The sequence below is a fragment of the Gallinula chloropus genome, assembly GCF_964237585.1.
Source record: "Gallinula chloropus genome assembly, chromosome: 3".
In the NCBI taxonomy this organism is placed as follows: Eukaryota; Metazoa; Chordata; class Aves; order Gruiformes; family Rallidae; genus Gallinula; species Gallinula chloropus.
The window spans coordinates 60559035-60576429 of NC_140087.1; the positions used below are offsets into that span (position 1 = coordinate 60559035).

Consider the following 17395-nt stretch of genomic DNA (forward strand, 5'->3'; position numbering starts at 1 on the left):
AGATAACCCCAGTCTGGCTGAGCAGTGAATCTGTTCAGCCTGCTTCATTATCTAGTGGCCAGGTGGCCAGCTCCTGCAATGCTGAAGACACCTGAGAAGTAGCATTTTAAGACCTTTAAAAAAAACCAAACACAAACCCCAGAATGGTCTGATACAGTGGCACCAAATAAGCCAGAGCTCCATGTCCTTTGCCCACAGCCAGACCCATTATAGCAGCACCTTTGCCAGAAGACAGGGCTGCTCAGAGCTGGGAAGATCCTGCCTGCATGCGGAGGGGCTGTGGGAGGGCTTCAGCACATCCTGTTTTCCATGGGAAGGGGAGACCCTGATCACATCTGGCACGAGGGCTGTCTCCCAAGCTGCTGATGTTGAAGAGCAACCAGAAGACGTTTATTCTTTCTAAAGTTAGACATTGCCTCTAGGCCTGGCCAAAGGCCACCCATCCTGGAGAGGGCTTCTTCCACAAGCAGCTTCCTGCACCCAAAGCAGAAGGACTCCTGTCAAAAGTCATTCTGTGCCCCCCCCCCCCCCCCCCCCCGCCCAAGAGGCCATTTCAGCCGGTTGTGCAGAGTTAGCATCCTCCTGTCCATCACTCCTGCAGCTTCAGCCAAGATTGATATAGCTCATCCCTGTAACAAGAAATTCAGCCCCTGAGATAGATAGGCTTCAGCTTGGTGCCTGCAGTTCTGGTGTTTCTGCTGCTGAGAACTATGGCAGCCTTCTTTCCCCCCTTCATTTATTCCTGAAGAAATAAGGGCAAAGACCTCAGCTCTCTACCCATCTAGAGATGAAGCCCATCTCTTGCTGGTTCAAAGCAGAATCTCCAGCTCTTTATGTTTAGGCAAAGAGTCACAAACACCCCCAAGAATGCCCTGTTCGCCCCCTGGAAGTCTAACAGATACCATGGGCTGTTAACAAGAAGGCTTACCTTGAATGCTGCCTGCCCAGAGACATGTCCCTCCTGACTGGTTTAGGATGATGGCGGGGATCCTCTCAGCCACAAAGAGGTGGTGCTTTCACCCTCTGAATTCATGAAGAGCATCCAAGATGGACCTCTGTTTTGGAGTAGGCAAGAACTGCCTCAAAATTACTCTTATTACAAAGTGGAATTAGCATTGGAGCTAAGAGTCATGAGTCTGTCGGTCAGTCTTATTGATTATCATTATTATGTGAAATGAGGGGATTAGATCCCAATTTGTATGCATGCAAAAGCTCCTACTCCAATACAGAAATGATCTTGAAACTCATCTAGCATATGCTTATTTCTGAACTAAAGCTATTTTATATTTTTTGAGTGCTTTATACATCTTATATAATTTTTGTAGCCTTTTCTGTTTCTATAAATAAAGCTGAAACTGACTGTGGGCTTGAGAGCCATGTCTTAGAAAGCTGCAGTTTGGTGCAGGAACAGTAAAAGCACTCTGCTGCTGTGAAGAAACACTTCTGAGCACTGGAAGGCTGTGGGGTGGGTGTAGTGCCCACTGGTCACTTTTACCCCCCTCATATATTGAGAGGGCCTTGCAGGCCCTAACAGTGTGGGTTTAAAAAGCAAATACACCTGAACTCAGGGTGAGACTTCAGCATCTGAAGCATCTGAGAAACCTCACCAAGAGCAGTGTGCAAGTAAAATGATGTCTCCTTTTACACACCTGCTGCCCTGGTCCAGAGTCAGACGTACAAAGCATGCTTGTGCAATTTAAGAAGTAGACACCATTTCTTATAGGTGGGAGCTTGCAGAGGCCTGGAAGAGATACCTACCTCACTTATCAAAGAAAAACACAGGGGAGAGGGAGAGGGAGACTTCCAAACACTAAGAAGTTAATTAGGGGCCCTAGGAAACGGTTGACAAAGGCAGTCATTGGCCATTTTGAACCGAAGAGGGAGGCATCTCTAGTCTTGCAGGGATATGTGGGGACGCTACTGCTGACAGAACTTAAAAGTCACAAGGGTGCAGTGACCAAAACGACTCAGGGTTGTGGCTCTGAACCAGAGGTGGACAGACATGTGATGGGTACTGACAAAACCAGTTTACAAGTGATGTAAAAAAACCCCAAAAGCCAAAGCAATGAGCAAGCATAGCGTATCACTATCTACACATACATATATACGGGTTTAGTGGCTACCACAATGCTGTAGTAATTAAGCCTCTCTTCTCTCTCTCTCTCTCACACACACACACACACACACACACACAGAGCCTTCCCCTGACCCCCCTCCCCAGCCCACAAAGGCCTCCCAGCCATCAGTTACCAGGGACAGACAGCTCACGTTAAGTGGCTCTTTCTTTACTTCTGCGCTGAGGAGAGGGCAGGCAAGGCTCTGCTCACGTCTCTCCCATCTGAGAGCTGAAAGCAGCTTACTTGGAATAACCAGCTTACCACAGGTCAGAAGGAAAAACAGCTGAACTATGGAAACCTGTGGCAGTTCTGTTATGAAGCCCAGCAACAGCACAGGGCCTGTCCTTTGGCCTGGGAACCCGCTTCATTTCCACTAACGCTGGAGCCGGTGCAGCCCACGCTTGCCAGGGGAGGCTTGCCTTCCTCAGGCACGCTGGCATGATTCTTCCTCAAGGAGCTGTGAAGAGCGAGGAGATTGCTATGCATGGGCTGTCACAGCTTCTCCTGCCCGCACGTTGTAGTCCTTGCCCCCCCCTCCCCCCTGTTATTGCTTTGCAGAGTAACTCTCTCGGCCTCACAGCCGCTTGTTAGGTGAGGTGTGTATGTTCCTCCTGCGGGGACAGCCGAAACACTGCTCACTGCTCGCCACTGAGCCAGTGAAGAATGCTGAGGCTGGAAAACCTTTGGGGAATGAGAGGAAATCTACATTACAATAGCTCAGTTCTTGTACTAAGGGACCTCGGAGACCCACCCTCTCCAGTGGGTTCCTCTGCTGACCTCCTTCAGACTTGGAAGCCCAGGGGTGTCGCGTGCACGTGCCCCAAATGCAGCAGTTTTGCCAGGAGCTGCTTGTGGAGCGGTTCCTCCATTAATTGCAAGGAAGAAAAGCAAGAAAAGCTAGAGAACTGTTTTACCTGAGATTTCCACTTTCAGCAAATGCAATTGCATCAAGCACAGGTCCTGCCAGAGCACCTGAGAAGGAGTCCCAGCTGCCCGTGGCGCAAGTCACCTACTCTGCAGCTTTCTGCTGATGGACCACCTCGGCCCAGGCAGCCCCAAGCACTGGGAGCCCCAAGCTCAAGAGGTTTTCAGGAATGCCACCAGCGCCCAGGAGGAGAGGAAGATCTCTAATAGATCCCTGGAGGTATTGAAAAGGCACATAGATTAGGTCCTTAAGGACATGATCTAGAGGTGGACCAGTCAGGGTTAAAGTGTGGCTGGACTTGATAATCTAAAGTGTCTCTTCCAACCCAGGCGATTCTATGATCTGACCCACATACTTCATACCCTGAAGAAGAGGCTGAGCTGAAGGCCCAACTTTCAGGTAGCCATGGCGGCTCTGCATTCATGGCAGCTCCCACAACTTCAGGGATGTAAATCCTCCAGCTGTGCATCAGCGTGGCTGGCCTTGGGAGCTGCTGTGCTGGGAGGAAATGGGCACTTACAGTCAGAAGCCAACACAGTGACAGGATGAAAACTACACAGCAGCATGAGCCAGGGGAATCAAGCATACGTAGAGATGCCCAAAAACATCCCCATTCCTTACAGTAGGTGCCACAAAGGCCTGGGTCAGACCAAGTTACGCCAACACCACGATTTAACAGGCACATTTTGACCACAAGCCGGGCTGTACCAACCTTAGGTACCTGTGTACCAGCTCCTTTCCAAAATGGAAATGGGCTACCTGTGGCACATACCCACCCCAGCAATGGTCAGATGCCAGGTAAAGAAAGGGCATGAGTGTCTGCAGGGATTTAAGAAAAACTTTACGTATGCTTGGGTAGCTGAGGTGAATCGTTGTTGACGGGTGCATCAGCCAACCACCAAAAAAAAAAAAAGTTTACTGACGAAATAACACAGAAACATAACTTCAGTTATGACCTGTGAAGTTTAAATTGTATTAGCACTCCCTCTAGAGCTGATCTTTCTTGACAAAATTAATTAATTTTTATGGCCCACAGAACTTCCATCCCCGCACTAGTGCCTCTGAGTTTCCAAAATTAGGTGGAAAAAATAGAACAGCTGGGAATGACACCTGAAGACCAGAAATGTGTATGCTGCTGGTAAATGAATTTAAAAGGCAAGCCTTGGGGAAAGGAGAAGGTCCAGTTCATTTTTATTCCCCCAGATTGCTGCCAGAAGGGTTAAGGTTGTTTTAAGGGCTCAGGTATGTGGGAGGGTTACCTGACAGTAAGCCAAATTGCAGAGATAAAAATAAGCATTTACGAGACAGTTCTTTAAATGATGTTGCTGCTAATTTATAGTTATGGGTTTCTTTACTCCCGTGGTGGTCGCTTTGTGCTGAGGTGGCAGCTTTTGATGGAGTTCCAGGCCAGCAACGTTCATTTGGTCACATCTCTGCTCCAGGCTACTTCATCCATCCCTAAGCTCCCTTCCCCCACCTTTCAGCATCCTGCCTCAAGGCCACCCCTTGATGGGGTGACAGCGCTGCAAACGCAGTGAGGGCATGGCCCAGGTCCTGTCTTGGCAGAAACCTGCCCCAGACCAGGCTGCCTAATAAGGAGCCCAGATGGGGCCTCCAGCATGGGCAGAGCTCTGGCTTGGGGAGGTAAATAACACTCTGTGTATGGTCTTACCCTGGGCACCACACTAAAACACCGCACAGCAGCATCAGCACCCAGCCCACCCTGGGCTTCACTTGACCAGCCCACCGCTGCAGACCCATAGCGAGTATGCAACAAAATGTCACAACACAGAATGAACCATAGAGAAAACCCTCTCCAGGACTTCCAGACCCAGGACCCTCACAGTACTGGAGCTTCTGAGTTCTCCCAGTCTGGCAACAAATGTAAGGGCTTGGGGAGACGACATGTTTTTAACCCCATTAAGCCACAGGCAAGTTTTGGGGCCCCACCACTCCAGACAACCATAGCCGAGAAGGTCACCAAGGATGTGTGAGCCAGAGAGCTCTGGGACCAAGACACAAAACTTGTCAACTGCGGCACCTCTTGACCCACACTTCCCACCCCACTACTGGTGCCATCTGCCCAGACTTCAGCAGCCTTCACTCAGGTTGCTTAGTCTCAGAGCTCCTCAATCTGATCAAATCCTGCCAAACATCACTTGGTAAAAATATGAGCCTACAAAGCGTCTTCAGTCCCTGAGGGCATCCTGCTTGCCCTGAATGGCTATGCCAATCGCTACTGACACCAAGAACAACCACCCTGATGTGATACAAGGTTTGAAAAAGCTGGACAATAATTCAAAATACAATAGTATTCTGCTTCTGGAGTCCTTGGAGGCCATGAACTGCTTAATACTTAACACTAGTGGAGGAAATTTCTGGTTTAGGAAAAATTACATTTTCATAATAGTATTTTTTCCAAGTTCAATCTTTGAGACCTCAAGGCTGCTGGCACCACTACAAGGGGACCCTCTGACACTGGCAGGGTGAAACACCTCACTGCTCCTTCCAGAAGACAACCAGGCTCCAGTGACAGAGCAGCAGCCGCGTGGCAGACTCAGGGGCTACAGCCCTTTGTAACCCCCAGGGCCATCAGTCCCGAGGTGGCAGCACTGAGCTTCCATTTAGCTGCTCTGGCCCCCTCCCTCATCTGCCCCCAGTGGGTTTGCAGACTGTGCCCACCCTCTCACTTTTCCTGAGCTTTCCTCAGGCCCTTTCCTGTGACACAGCTGGGTCTCCTCCATAGCCCATTTTCCTGGACAAAGGAAACGCAGCAGGTTAAAACCCACCTGGATGGGTATCCAACTCTGTAGCTTTCGCTACGTTCTACACTCCCTCCATCTACTGCCGTGACCTCAGATTCTTTGACCGACACCTTGCGTATCGCTGCGGCCAGGGCAACCATCCTGCGGCTTCTCAGCACACCTGACCCCCGCTGCTGCTTTACTTGCTGCTCACGAGGGGGATGCGCCCACCCCGATTTTACAGGGCTGGTTACAGTTCTCGTTGCCAGAGCTGTAATGTCATGCACAGTGCCTGCACACTTTCCTTAAGGGTGCTGTTTTTATTTCACTGTAGCCTTCAGCTGAGCTGGCTTTGTTTCTATTTCTGTCGCCACACGTCCAGCAGCCAGGTTCAATATGGCCACATGTGCAGTCTGAGCATCCTAAAGGACAAAACAAAACAAATACTTTATTTTGACTTGGGGCTACGTAGGGATTATCTCAGCTCTTTCCTGTCCTCGTGCCACAGCTGAGAACGTTCAATAAATTTTGTTATTGTTAGTTCTCCTAAAATACTTTCTGCTTAGCCATAAAACTCACCAAAAAAAAAAAAAAAAAGATTGCCAGAGAGGTTTGAAAGCGATCCCTTATTTCCATTTCCCATGAGCCACTGCTTGCAGGGAACCAAGTCTTGTTCAGCTGTCTCGATCCTGTTGCTGAGCAATCAGGGGCTCCCAGGTTTAATTTGGCCCTTGGTGTGCTATCCCTGCTTAGTGTTTCACCCCTCTGACATAACCCCTGCTGAAGAAGGGGCCATACTCTCCTATTCTATAGAAAATCCCCCCATGTAAGGGGTACTCCAGCAGAGTTGGCTTCTTTTCTTGGCTGCGCTACACAAGGGTTTGAACTCGATTAGGAAGGGGGATGGGAATGGAAAAGGAAGGGGAAAGGGGGAAGAAAAGACAAGGATTGAGCCACGTGTATTTTGCAGATAGTGCACAAGTCTTCTCATATCTGCTTCTGGCAGACATCTTAGGAAGTCAGTTATTCTAATGACTTCTCTGGATCTCTCACAGGTTTTTTTACTCATTCTTCCTCTCAGGAGCAGGACACATTATTCCCCCAGCTACCCTCACTGAGGCTGTGATGAGTTAGAACGAAAGGAGGAAAAATGCAATCTTCCAGGTGAAAAATACTTGTAGTTGCTGATACTCCTCACACACTATATGCCTGTTGCAATGAAACCCCTCACGCCACTGGCAGGATAAATACCATAGCAACACTGCGTCCTTCTCAGCATTTTCCAGCCGGACCCGCAGCCCCTCTAACCACCTCACCTCTGTGAAGATCAAGGCCAGAGCAGAAAGCAGCTCCCCAGCCACAACGGCCTCAAGTCTCAGTGCCCACTGTGGGCAGGCGGGTTAGAGCACAGCAGCCATCTCTCCCTAAAGGCAGGGGGCACATGGCTGCTGGGGCCACTGTTCCCCCCAGATCTGGCACGGTGTCCGAGCGGCCTCCCGCACCAGGCAGACATGCTGCACACCCTGAACCCAAACACTTCTGATGGGCCTTTAGCAACGGGAGGGAAGCAAATGAAAGACTTCGCTGCCATCGCACGCGTGTGCGCGAGGGGTGCGTTTGCTGCAGTTCCACCCCACAGGCTCCCACAGCACAGAAGAGCTGGTTTAGGCCAGTCATATTTTTTCCAGTACAAGAAAGCATCAAAGCCCAAGTGCTGGATACTGAAGTCCAAGGGGAGATAGTGAAATGCACCCCAGGGCAATTAAAGAACCCCCATCACCAAATACAGAATCAAACTGCCTAAGTAACACCCAACTCCCCACAAGCCAACACACCACAGACTGCACCAGTGTCCACTGCTGCTGCCCCAGCAGCCAAGCACCCTGGGGCCACACACTTAGCCAGGTGAAACTCCCGCACACCCTAAGAGGGGTCCCCAGCAGCTGCCATGCTCAGCAAGGAGGAGTCTGTGGGGCCTAGGCCTTCTACCAGTCATGGCTACCACCAAGGGACTGCTTCACAGCCCTGACAAGGCTGTTCATCATTACACACCTTCCCACCCAGAGCTCTCCTCTGGCTATGTGCCATCAGCCATCTTGTAGGTGCCAGCCCTCTGCACGATGACACATAACAAAACAGAGAACACAACACCTGCCATTATCACAGAGAGAAGAAGTCAGACACCACAGCAAACACCTCATGGTCTAGAAACCTTTTGTCCCTGCTCTGAGTGTGCTTCCAGGTGCAGCAAAAAAAGAACAGGGCTGACACAGATAAGGCTGCTCAGGTGAGCCCAGGCCTGAGGGACCAGCAGGTAGAAGGAGAGCCTCTGCAATTCCTCACACAAATCTGGACAAAACAGTGCTGTGCTTAATTACTTGTGGTTTGAACAGCTGTGGGGCTGATGAGGAGAGGGAATCTGGGCTGGGGAATACTGTGTAGGCAAGGCTATCCCCCCATGTGCTTATTTAAGCTTGTGGCAAAACTGGGGCACTGCTATGAATGCAGGAGAAGGCTGAACAAAGAAAATAACGGAGAATTCAGAAAATGAGAACAATGGCCTCTAGAGACCATTTAAAAAAAAAAAAAACAAACCCCCAAAAAACCCCAGAAGAAAAAAATAAAGTACATGCCTCCACTATGGTAATTTTTCCTTTCCTACTAAGTACAGGGAACATTTGGCAAAGGAGCCGGATTTTCATACTGGCCAGTGAAACAATACTACTGACTGGCGAACCTGTCACACCACAGACTACAACGGATGCAGAAATGATGTTTAAAAATAGCTCCTCAGTGGTTTAGCCTCAGCTCTGCAGTCCAAAAGTTTATGCTTTACTGTTGTTCTTTTGACGAGAGTCACAGTCCCATGAGGTGTCGCAATACAGGTGACAGATGTAGTCACCAGACCCTCAAGCAGGAGGATGCAGAATGAACCACAGAAATGGGTGTGAAGCTCATGGGGTCTAGGCTGATATCCCAAAGACTAAAACCTTGTATACACATCCAGAGTGGCTGCTTGCCTGGAGGAATGGCTGCTGCCAGTGGTGGGGTCATGTATGCCCATCCTGACCTGAAAGGGTCTCCTGTTCCCATCACCTTTGGCTATCAGTTTCTTTGCTGAGGTAGCCAACAAAACATTACTTGCTGCTGCCTGCTGCAGCAGAGTTGCTGGCAGGAGACACACTACTATCAGCTTCCTTCCTGTTGTTTTTGTCTTCACGTAAGTCCATGGTAGGGTCACCTTCTTCTGCAGCAGATGATGAGACAGCAGAAGCCTCTTTGGCTGCCAGTGCTGTTTTCCAGAAGTTTTGTAATTGTTGTCAGATACTGCAGCAGTGAATGGAGTCTACAGCAGACAGACTGCAGACATGTGTACCCTCAGGATATCAAAAGACTGTTTCAGACAGGTCACAGTCCTCCCGTGAGCTCGATCCTGCTCTGCAGACACCTGGCCCAGGCTGGAGACCACAGTGCTGAACGCTGCCTGGGGTGACAGGATATTCACTTTACAGAACACCTGAGTTCTCTTTACAATGACCCTGGACATGGAAATCCAACTGTACTGATACACGACTCACAGAAATCTGAGGAAACGACCTGAACTACTCGCAACCAAAACAGTAGGATCTGCTAGTAACACTCCAGGTACAAACCAACAGCAACAAAATGGCTAGCCAGAGGTTCTAGGGAGTAACTTACACACCGATGCTCCCCCCACCCCCCCAGTTTGATCTTATAAGCACAGACTGAACACAAAGAGAAGCACACCCAAGCGACTGTAATGTATAAAATAGTTTATTACTATAATAAATAAAATTAAACTTTTTTTTTACAAATATTATTTGTGCTTGTTTAAAAATGTTGAATAGGGATATTGTTAATGTAGGTGGCTGCATTTGTAACTGAAACATTCCCAGACAGTGTGTATACATACGTACATACATACACTCACTGTCTATCTACTGGCAGCTGCTTCGCTGACCACAAAAATAGTATCTACTCGTTCTCTTTTTCTAGTCATGCTTCATGGAACAAAGTGACAAATGCAAAGAAAAAGAACCTAGAGCATTTGGTGGATTTCTGAAAGGATTAAAAACAAGTGAAGTACATTGAAAAGCGCCCAAGCTTTAACTGCATATCAATAAAGTGTCCATGCAGTGGTGGCTAAATATTGAAACGCAGACAGGTCTCCAACAGATGTACAAATATTGATTGTATGTAGGTACATTAATATAACACATTCATTAGAAAACTTGGTATTTCTTTATATAGCAGTTCATCCTGATGATACAAGATTATTGAACTTCTTTCATCTACAGCTAAAATGATTCTTTCTCTATGTTAGTGGTCACAGATTCAGTGGGAAGAAGGAAAAAAAAACCCCATGAGCCTTTCAGAACAGTTAGTGAACACCCCGAACTGTTTTGTTAACATTAGGCATTTAGATCCAGTTACAGAGATGGTCTGGGATTACACATCAAACATGTTTACAAAACACTCAACATTCAGCTGGAAACAAATTCAGTCGCAGGTAAATCCACATCAGCTTTGTCAAACTGTTAAAAAAGAAATTAAAATCTTTGAAACAACCACTTCTGCGATATGACAGGGCAGCTCCCTGATACACAAATGTGTTTAGACCATAGTTACATCTCTGTTTTGTGAGGGGGGAGGGCTAATGGAGTAATTCATTATCCTAATATGAAGGCAGTAAGTAGAGAAAGAAATGCGATTACCAGATCAGATTTAGAAAGCTAATCAAAGTGCTTCATCTTTAGGCAACACTGTAAATACTACAGAACGTTAAGAAGGAAGGAGAATGGAATCACAGTTTGAATTATATCATTTATGAAAGGGTCTTAAGGCTAAATGTTGGATATATCTTATTGCGAAAAGCTTTATTTAATTGAATCAATGCTTGCCACAGCAATGTGGTCAAAACTATGATGTCAGATTGGAGGGTACAGTAACCTACTGTGCCTCACCTCAAATTTCTGGAGCTTCCCCTGCATGATCTCTCTCTAAAAGGTCTGTCTTAATGAATCCAAAGTGCAGCTGAAACACGGACTTTGTTATTGCCAATACACCCACAGGAGACGATGTGGAAATGAAGAATTCAGTGGAAGATGCTTTTTGCCACCTAACACCAGGACAAGAAAGCAGAGGTGCAGCGACCACGTGGTGTTATGCTGCCCATGAGAAGAAGGATAGGCTCAGCACCTTTGAGACAGCCACTGGTACCAGGAAAAAGAAATCCATTTATTCCACCATCTCTCTGGCAGGAGAAGCCACGAGAAGCACTACCAGGGCAGCTTAGCCTCAGAGATACTGTGAGCAACAAATACTGGCTTATGAGCCTTATTCCCATCCGCTATGATCCAGCATTTTTCCAATGTCACAAGTCTTTCTTTTTCCTGACCACCACAAAGCCCACCAGATCTTCTCGCAGTCACGGTATTCGCCAGACCAACAGTATAAAATTGAGGCCAACTAGAGAAACCAAAAGTCGTGGCCTTAAAAGTTCAACAGTTAACAAACAAGATACTAGCTAGGACATTCAGTGGATGTCTACTGGGAAGATTTAAACTCCCTTCTTGAACTGGAATCATTAAATGCAGGATGTGCTTTTACTCAACAGAAATGCAATCCACAGACTTATCTATACATAGAGATTATATATACGTGTGTATGTACACGCATCTGCACAAGTGTAATCATACACATTGTTGTTCATATAGTAAAGACAAATCATGTATTAAATTCTTTCACAGACTGGTTAAGAGTGATTGAAAATATATCACCAGATATTCACAGTAAATATCTTGTTCGGTTCATTAAAGTGAAGTACTGTAGAAGCAGAACATCACCTTCGAAGCTGTTAAACAGGGTGTTCACTGGGATTCAGGGCAGCACTGTGAAAGAGATTTAAAGCAAGAATGGTGTTTTTAGAAGTATACATGTAATACCAGACAGAAGTAAATGTATCCGAACACGGTAGGGGGGAGGGTTGGGTTTTGCTTTTTTAACCCTGCGCTGCGTATCGGTACGCTTTCTAACAGTTCAAGCACAAACTTGTAGAAGTTTCCATTTTACCAATTCATAACCCAGGCTCTTCCTCTCAACTGCTTGCTTTTGGCTGAGATCTAATTCCATCATACAGTAAAAAAGCCACACACCATCGCTTTTAGATTAATGCAGGTTACACAGCAGGTTGGTACATAGCAGAAGCACTATGCCAGAACACAGTTAAAACTGAGGCTTTCTGGTGTTCCTTTTTTTCTTACAGTACCTACAAGCACTCGCTTGTAAGGGGGCAGAGCCTCGTGTTAACAGATCATTCATTTCTAAGCTGAAAAATAGCTCAAGTGAGCAGGCTTAGCCAACGTGTAGAGAGAGACAGGAGGAAAAGGAAAAGCTGACACGTAAAACGAGAGAACAAGTAACAATTACGGTGGTTACACACGCTGTCCAGCTGTAGGCATCGAAGTGTAAGGCTCAATGGAGAAAACCAGATCTGTAACACGGGTGCTTTCAATCACTCTGAAGGAGAAGTGCCGCATCTGTGGAGCCCGGGCGCCGCAGCCCGGGTCCGCGCTAGTCTGAGGCTGGAAGGAGCCATGTGCCATAGCGGGCAAGGTCTTGCTCATTTTAACCACTCAGTAGCCCAGAGAATCCAAAGACCTAGACAGTCTTATTTTTTTCCAAATTCTCTTACAAGGTATACGGGTTACTGAGGGATGATGCAGTCTCCTACAACTAGTTTTAGTGCCTGCCAGTTCATAAAAATGGTAATAAAATGGGTCTGGTCTCAGTTACAGCTGCGCAAATCTGAATGACATTGACTGCTGTCAGGGCTGACCTGGAGCAGACACCTTGAAGGTGTCGTTGTAAACACCAGAGCTTCTCCAGAGTTTCATGGCCGTAACAAAATCAAATGTGGCCGTAATCCTAAAAGACATTAAATTTTAAGCATAATTCCAGAGCCTGTGAAGGCTTTATAAATTTATTATAAATGGCTTTATAGGTACTTATAAGAGCCTCATAAAAGCCTTAAAAATGGACCCTGTGCTGCACCTAGACATTGTCAAACAGGTTGTGCAGGTATCGTACTGGACTTCAGGCTGCACTGGAAACACCTCCAGCAAATGGGGACTTGGGTCCCTTTATTCACAGGGGTGGCTAATTATGCGGCTCCTTGGGCTGGCCCTGCCTTGACTCCAGACCTGGGCAATCTGTAACACCAGAATGACCTTTAACAGATCCCTGAGGGCATGTAAAAATACCACTGAGAAACACCACCTCCATCAGCAGCAAAGGGCCAGGGTAACCCGCAGCTGCACGTTTGATTCTACGCCTGCACTGCCCTGGGGGTAGATGTTAGGCACATTCTTTGGAGGTGACAAACATTTCTGCATCCACCTGGCATAAGCTAATGTCCACGTTTATCCAGCTGCAGGTAGGTGGGTGACACCTTCACAAGGAGCTTGCTAGATACAGCAAGACTTGCAGCTTTTTAAAAATAATGTAACGCCAACGAGCCATTTGCCTGGATTAGGAAACTGGCTCCAAGTCGGCCTCTACAACCTTGCTGGAACTTTAGGGTAAGTTATAAATCCTTGTACATTAGTCCACCCGTATTTACTTAGGCAACGTTTCACTATCTAATGAATTCACAGGCTAGAGGAGACTAGAGAGAAGAATTGTGTCATCGTTTCTCACTGAAACCATTGGTGCATGGACTTCTTGGGGGGATCACGCCAGTTATCACAGGTAACTGTTGCCAGTTACAGTGATTAATGCCCCAAACACCCAGCATAACTTTGGTCAGAGAGAGCCTCCCTCTGTGCTGCATGCCTGCAGTGTGCAACTGTAAAAGACACCAGGTACCACTGGGGAACACTAAATGTGGAACCAGAAATAAAATAAGGAAATGGCACCCTGGTTTCAGGGCAAGTCACCTCCCTGCTGCCCTCTCTCCAATGAGGGAAGAGGTAACCTACAGATTTTTTTGGTCCCAATAGCTGTTTCTTGGGAATATTCCTGTCCTTGGGTAAGAATTCAGAGTCTGTGGGCACTTCAATATGGAACCACAGTGTAAGACCTCTGGAAGACAACCCTAAACCAGCTGCCTCTGGACCTGGAAACCATGGTGCTGTGCACGGAAAAAAATCAGCATCTGTGAGATCAGGGCAGTTACCACAGGCACAGACACAAATACACTGACTTCAAGACCTGACCTAGTCACGTTGCACAGCATGGCCTCACCACTGTGCCGGTTCATCAGTGGACCTCACACTTCCCCAGGGATGTCTGACACAGTTCTGCATTGCACTGTGCAAGCACCAGGCCACCAGAAATCTTTTCAAATCAGTCGTTTTCCGTGCCATTTCCCTATGTAACACGAACAAAAGTCTTCCCCAAAAATAACGTGTGTTTTTTGTAAATGACTTAGTACCGTGGAAAAAGAATAAGACTTAACTACTCCCACAGTGTGTTAAGACCTACTGCCACTAAAAATGAAGAACCCAAAAAAGTGTTGCACCATGCTTCTGAGCTCTAACCTACTGTTAAATAGTGAATGCTCTGGGTCAGTGAAGAGAATATACCGTGACTACACACCTCTATCCCAAGGTGATAACAACCCAAGCCATGGTAACAGCTACGCTACCCTACCTAATGAATAATGAACAGTAGTTTTGGTAAAGTGCTTCAATCTTCCTCCAAAAAAGTTATGAAAATATAAGTTTTGGAAACATCTCCTTCTTTAAGAAGATCTTTTTGTTTCCTTGCTACAATAGCACTTGTATACAGTAAGCACTGTATTTCTACCTCAGCTATCCATTTGCTTACTAGCTAGAGTAGATCAGGAGCAATACATCTGGATGTAGAGCAAAACAACACAATCTAACCTCTTTGAAAGTTTTGTGAAAGCCTTTGGCCACAACGAATGTTATCAAAACAGAAACTTCTGAATTATAATTTAACAAGAATTAAAAGAGCAGATTCATAGCAAAACCAAGACATAAAATGCCACAGTATATTTTCTTGGGGAGGCAAATCTGCGGGACCTGCTACTGGTCTTCACAGTACATTGTGCAGTGTGCTGCACTCAGGTCACTGCACATCCAACCCTGTCCTCCAGTGGCTGGAGCTGAAAGCAAAAGAAACAACATCCAAAGATATCTGGGACACATGTTAAACTTTTGAAAACCAGTATCCTGGACTCAGTGAACAAGGATATGGAAGATCCTGTTTATCAGCAGGCCCGAAGTTTGTGACTGTTGGTGAGGAGACGTTAAGTGTAATTGCTTTAGCAATATGTCAGTTTGCAATTAAAAAGTACATTTTTCATCTTTCTATACCTTCTTACCACTCAAAGGTAACTTCAGGACTGAGCATCACATGTTCTATTGAAATGAAATACGTCTCCTGCTGCTCTTTGCATTAGAACAGATACATGAAAATAGACTGTGGCATTTAACATGCTGTATAGGTGACTGAGACAGTGACAGCAGCAGCAAAAAAAATAAATCCAAACCAAACAAACCACCAAACACTGAAAACATAAGCACCCTTGCAAGTGCTTATCCAGATATGCAAACCCCAAGCTAACAATGTAAGGCATGCTCCAAAAACCTCAGAGGTCACCTGGGGCTCACAGGGATGGCTGCTGCTGTCAGAATTCTTATTCCAACATCCCAAGGGAGAGGGTGGAAGCGGGGTGGGAAGGGAAAGGGGGAGCGGGGATGGGCACCAATGGAGAAAAGAAAAACTTTAGAAACTGTACCCTTGCTGTCAAAAAGGCTTCAGAGTCAGCTGCCATCTTGACATGAGGTTGCAATTCCTGTTACCGTACCTTTTTAGACAGAGGGAACATGCTCAGTGAACTGGTCCCTCACTCATTTTCAAGAAAGATTAAATTTAAAATGTTAGGGGGGCTGTTTCTTTCTTTGTTGGCTTGTTTGTTTGATTGTTTTTAAAAAGAAACACCTCAGCTAGCTCCAAACATGTCTTTTTCTGATTCTGGAGACTGCGGCCTTGATATTTCAAACAACTCCTGTGGCGACTGGGAGCTTCTTCTTGAAGTTAATATCCTAAGTATCTCAGCAAGCTGTTTTTCTATATTGGTCATTTTTGTGTTTAAAGCCTTGATGTCCTCTTTCAATTCATGTTTCACTTCTAGCATGGTGGCCTGAAGAGTCTGTTCTGGGATGGGGTAAAAGGAATGCTTGACCTCGGTGAGGACGGGGCTGCGGTCCTGTGGGCTTCTTGTCTCCCCAACGTTATCCAAGCGCAAGTCACTCTTTGTAATGCCACTATCACAAGAGTCCGTCTTCTTCAGGGTAGCTTCTCCCGAAGCTTTAGTTCTCTCTGGTAAAGTCTCCATGGACTCCGCTTTAGAGACCTTGTTCCAGTCTTCACCTTTCCCGCAGGCGTCTTTGAATTTGGCCCAGCCTTTTCGTCGGGGGTACTCCCCTGGCACCTTGCATCCTGCGTAGTCCGACGTCGGGGCCTGCAGCTTTGCCTGGTCGGAGGCCCCCGACGTCGAAGCAGACTGGTACGACACAGGGGTCGCCGGACTCTCCCGTACAGTCACAACGCTGGCTTTGACCACCGAGCGCACAGAGGAGTGCTCCCCTAAAACGTTGCCCTTCTCCACGTCCAGGTCATCTGGATCTCTGCCCCTCTCGGCTGCGAGCCGCGCTTCTTTCTGCTGCCTGAACCTCTGGAACAGCCGGCGGACCGGGTGGTCTGGGGGTAAGATCAGAGGTGCTTCGTTCTTCCTCTTCATTCTCTCCTCTTCTTCACGTTTGACGTCACTGATTTTCCGGAACACGATCTACAGAAGGAAAGAGATGTCTCTGTCTGATTAACTGCACATTGGTTAAGGGGGAAAAGTTGTAGGGAAAGAATTATTGGAAAGAATTCATCTGAACTGAAAAGCACACCACCTCTGCACATTAATAGCAACAAGTGTCTTACCTTGTGTGGAACATGGCTTATTTCATATATCATACATAGAAACATACATCAGAAAGGAAAAAAAAAGAAGAAAAAGATTTCTCCCTTGCTGGGTCAGCAAGGCAGGGCTGTTGTATATACAACGATCCCATGAAGTTACTTGTTCACCGTTGTTTTAATTCACATCTTATATTTGTTTTCCTGACTCTGTGGTTTAGCACCAAGTTTTTAATATTACAAAGAGCCATTCCCATGTCTTCCATGAGTCTCGTCCCCTATTCACTCATTACACACCACACAAAATACCTGATATTATTTTAGTAAAGCTTGGCCACTAATGACGCCAGCACAGCAGAGAGTACTCGGACTCTCCAAGAGCAATTTGCAGAGTGCTTCTTGCCCTCTCTTCCCTCCCACATACTCTTCTAGAAGTAACTGGAAGTTTAGGGATGAGGCAAAGCTCAAGTCAGTCCTACAGTCAAAGGTACAAGGGCAGTGAGGAATGGGCTCTGCGAGACATGAAGAAGCTGTTCACTGCTTGATTATTACAGAAGATTACAGAGCTTCACATCTTGATTTATTTATTTCTGTTGAAAAGGGGATGCTTTTTGCACAAAGAAACATTAATTGTCCAACTACTGTCCTAA

The 17395-nt window shown here is 46.7% G+C and overlaps 1 protein-coding gene across 2 annotated transcripts in view; it reads right to left on the reverse strand.

Moving 5' to 3' along the window:
- Positions 1-15777: 15777 nt before the first annotated feature.
- The window catches only part of KCNH1 (potassium voltage-gated channel subfamily H member 1), a gene marked incomplete at both ends in the record, with an annotated part of 179253 nt that continues 177635 nt past the window's right edge, over positions 15778-17395 (reverse strand). For both annotated transcript variants that reach the window (XM_084261532.1, XM_084261531.1), the window contains one exon: positions 15778-16626. In XM_084261532.1, coding sequence (XP_084117658.1) covers positions 15778-16626 — 849 coding nt within the window. The remainder of the gene's footprint in view (positions 16627-17395) is intronic.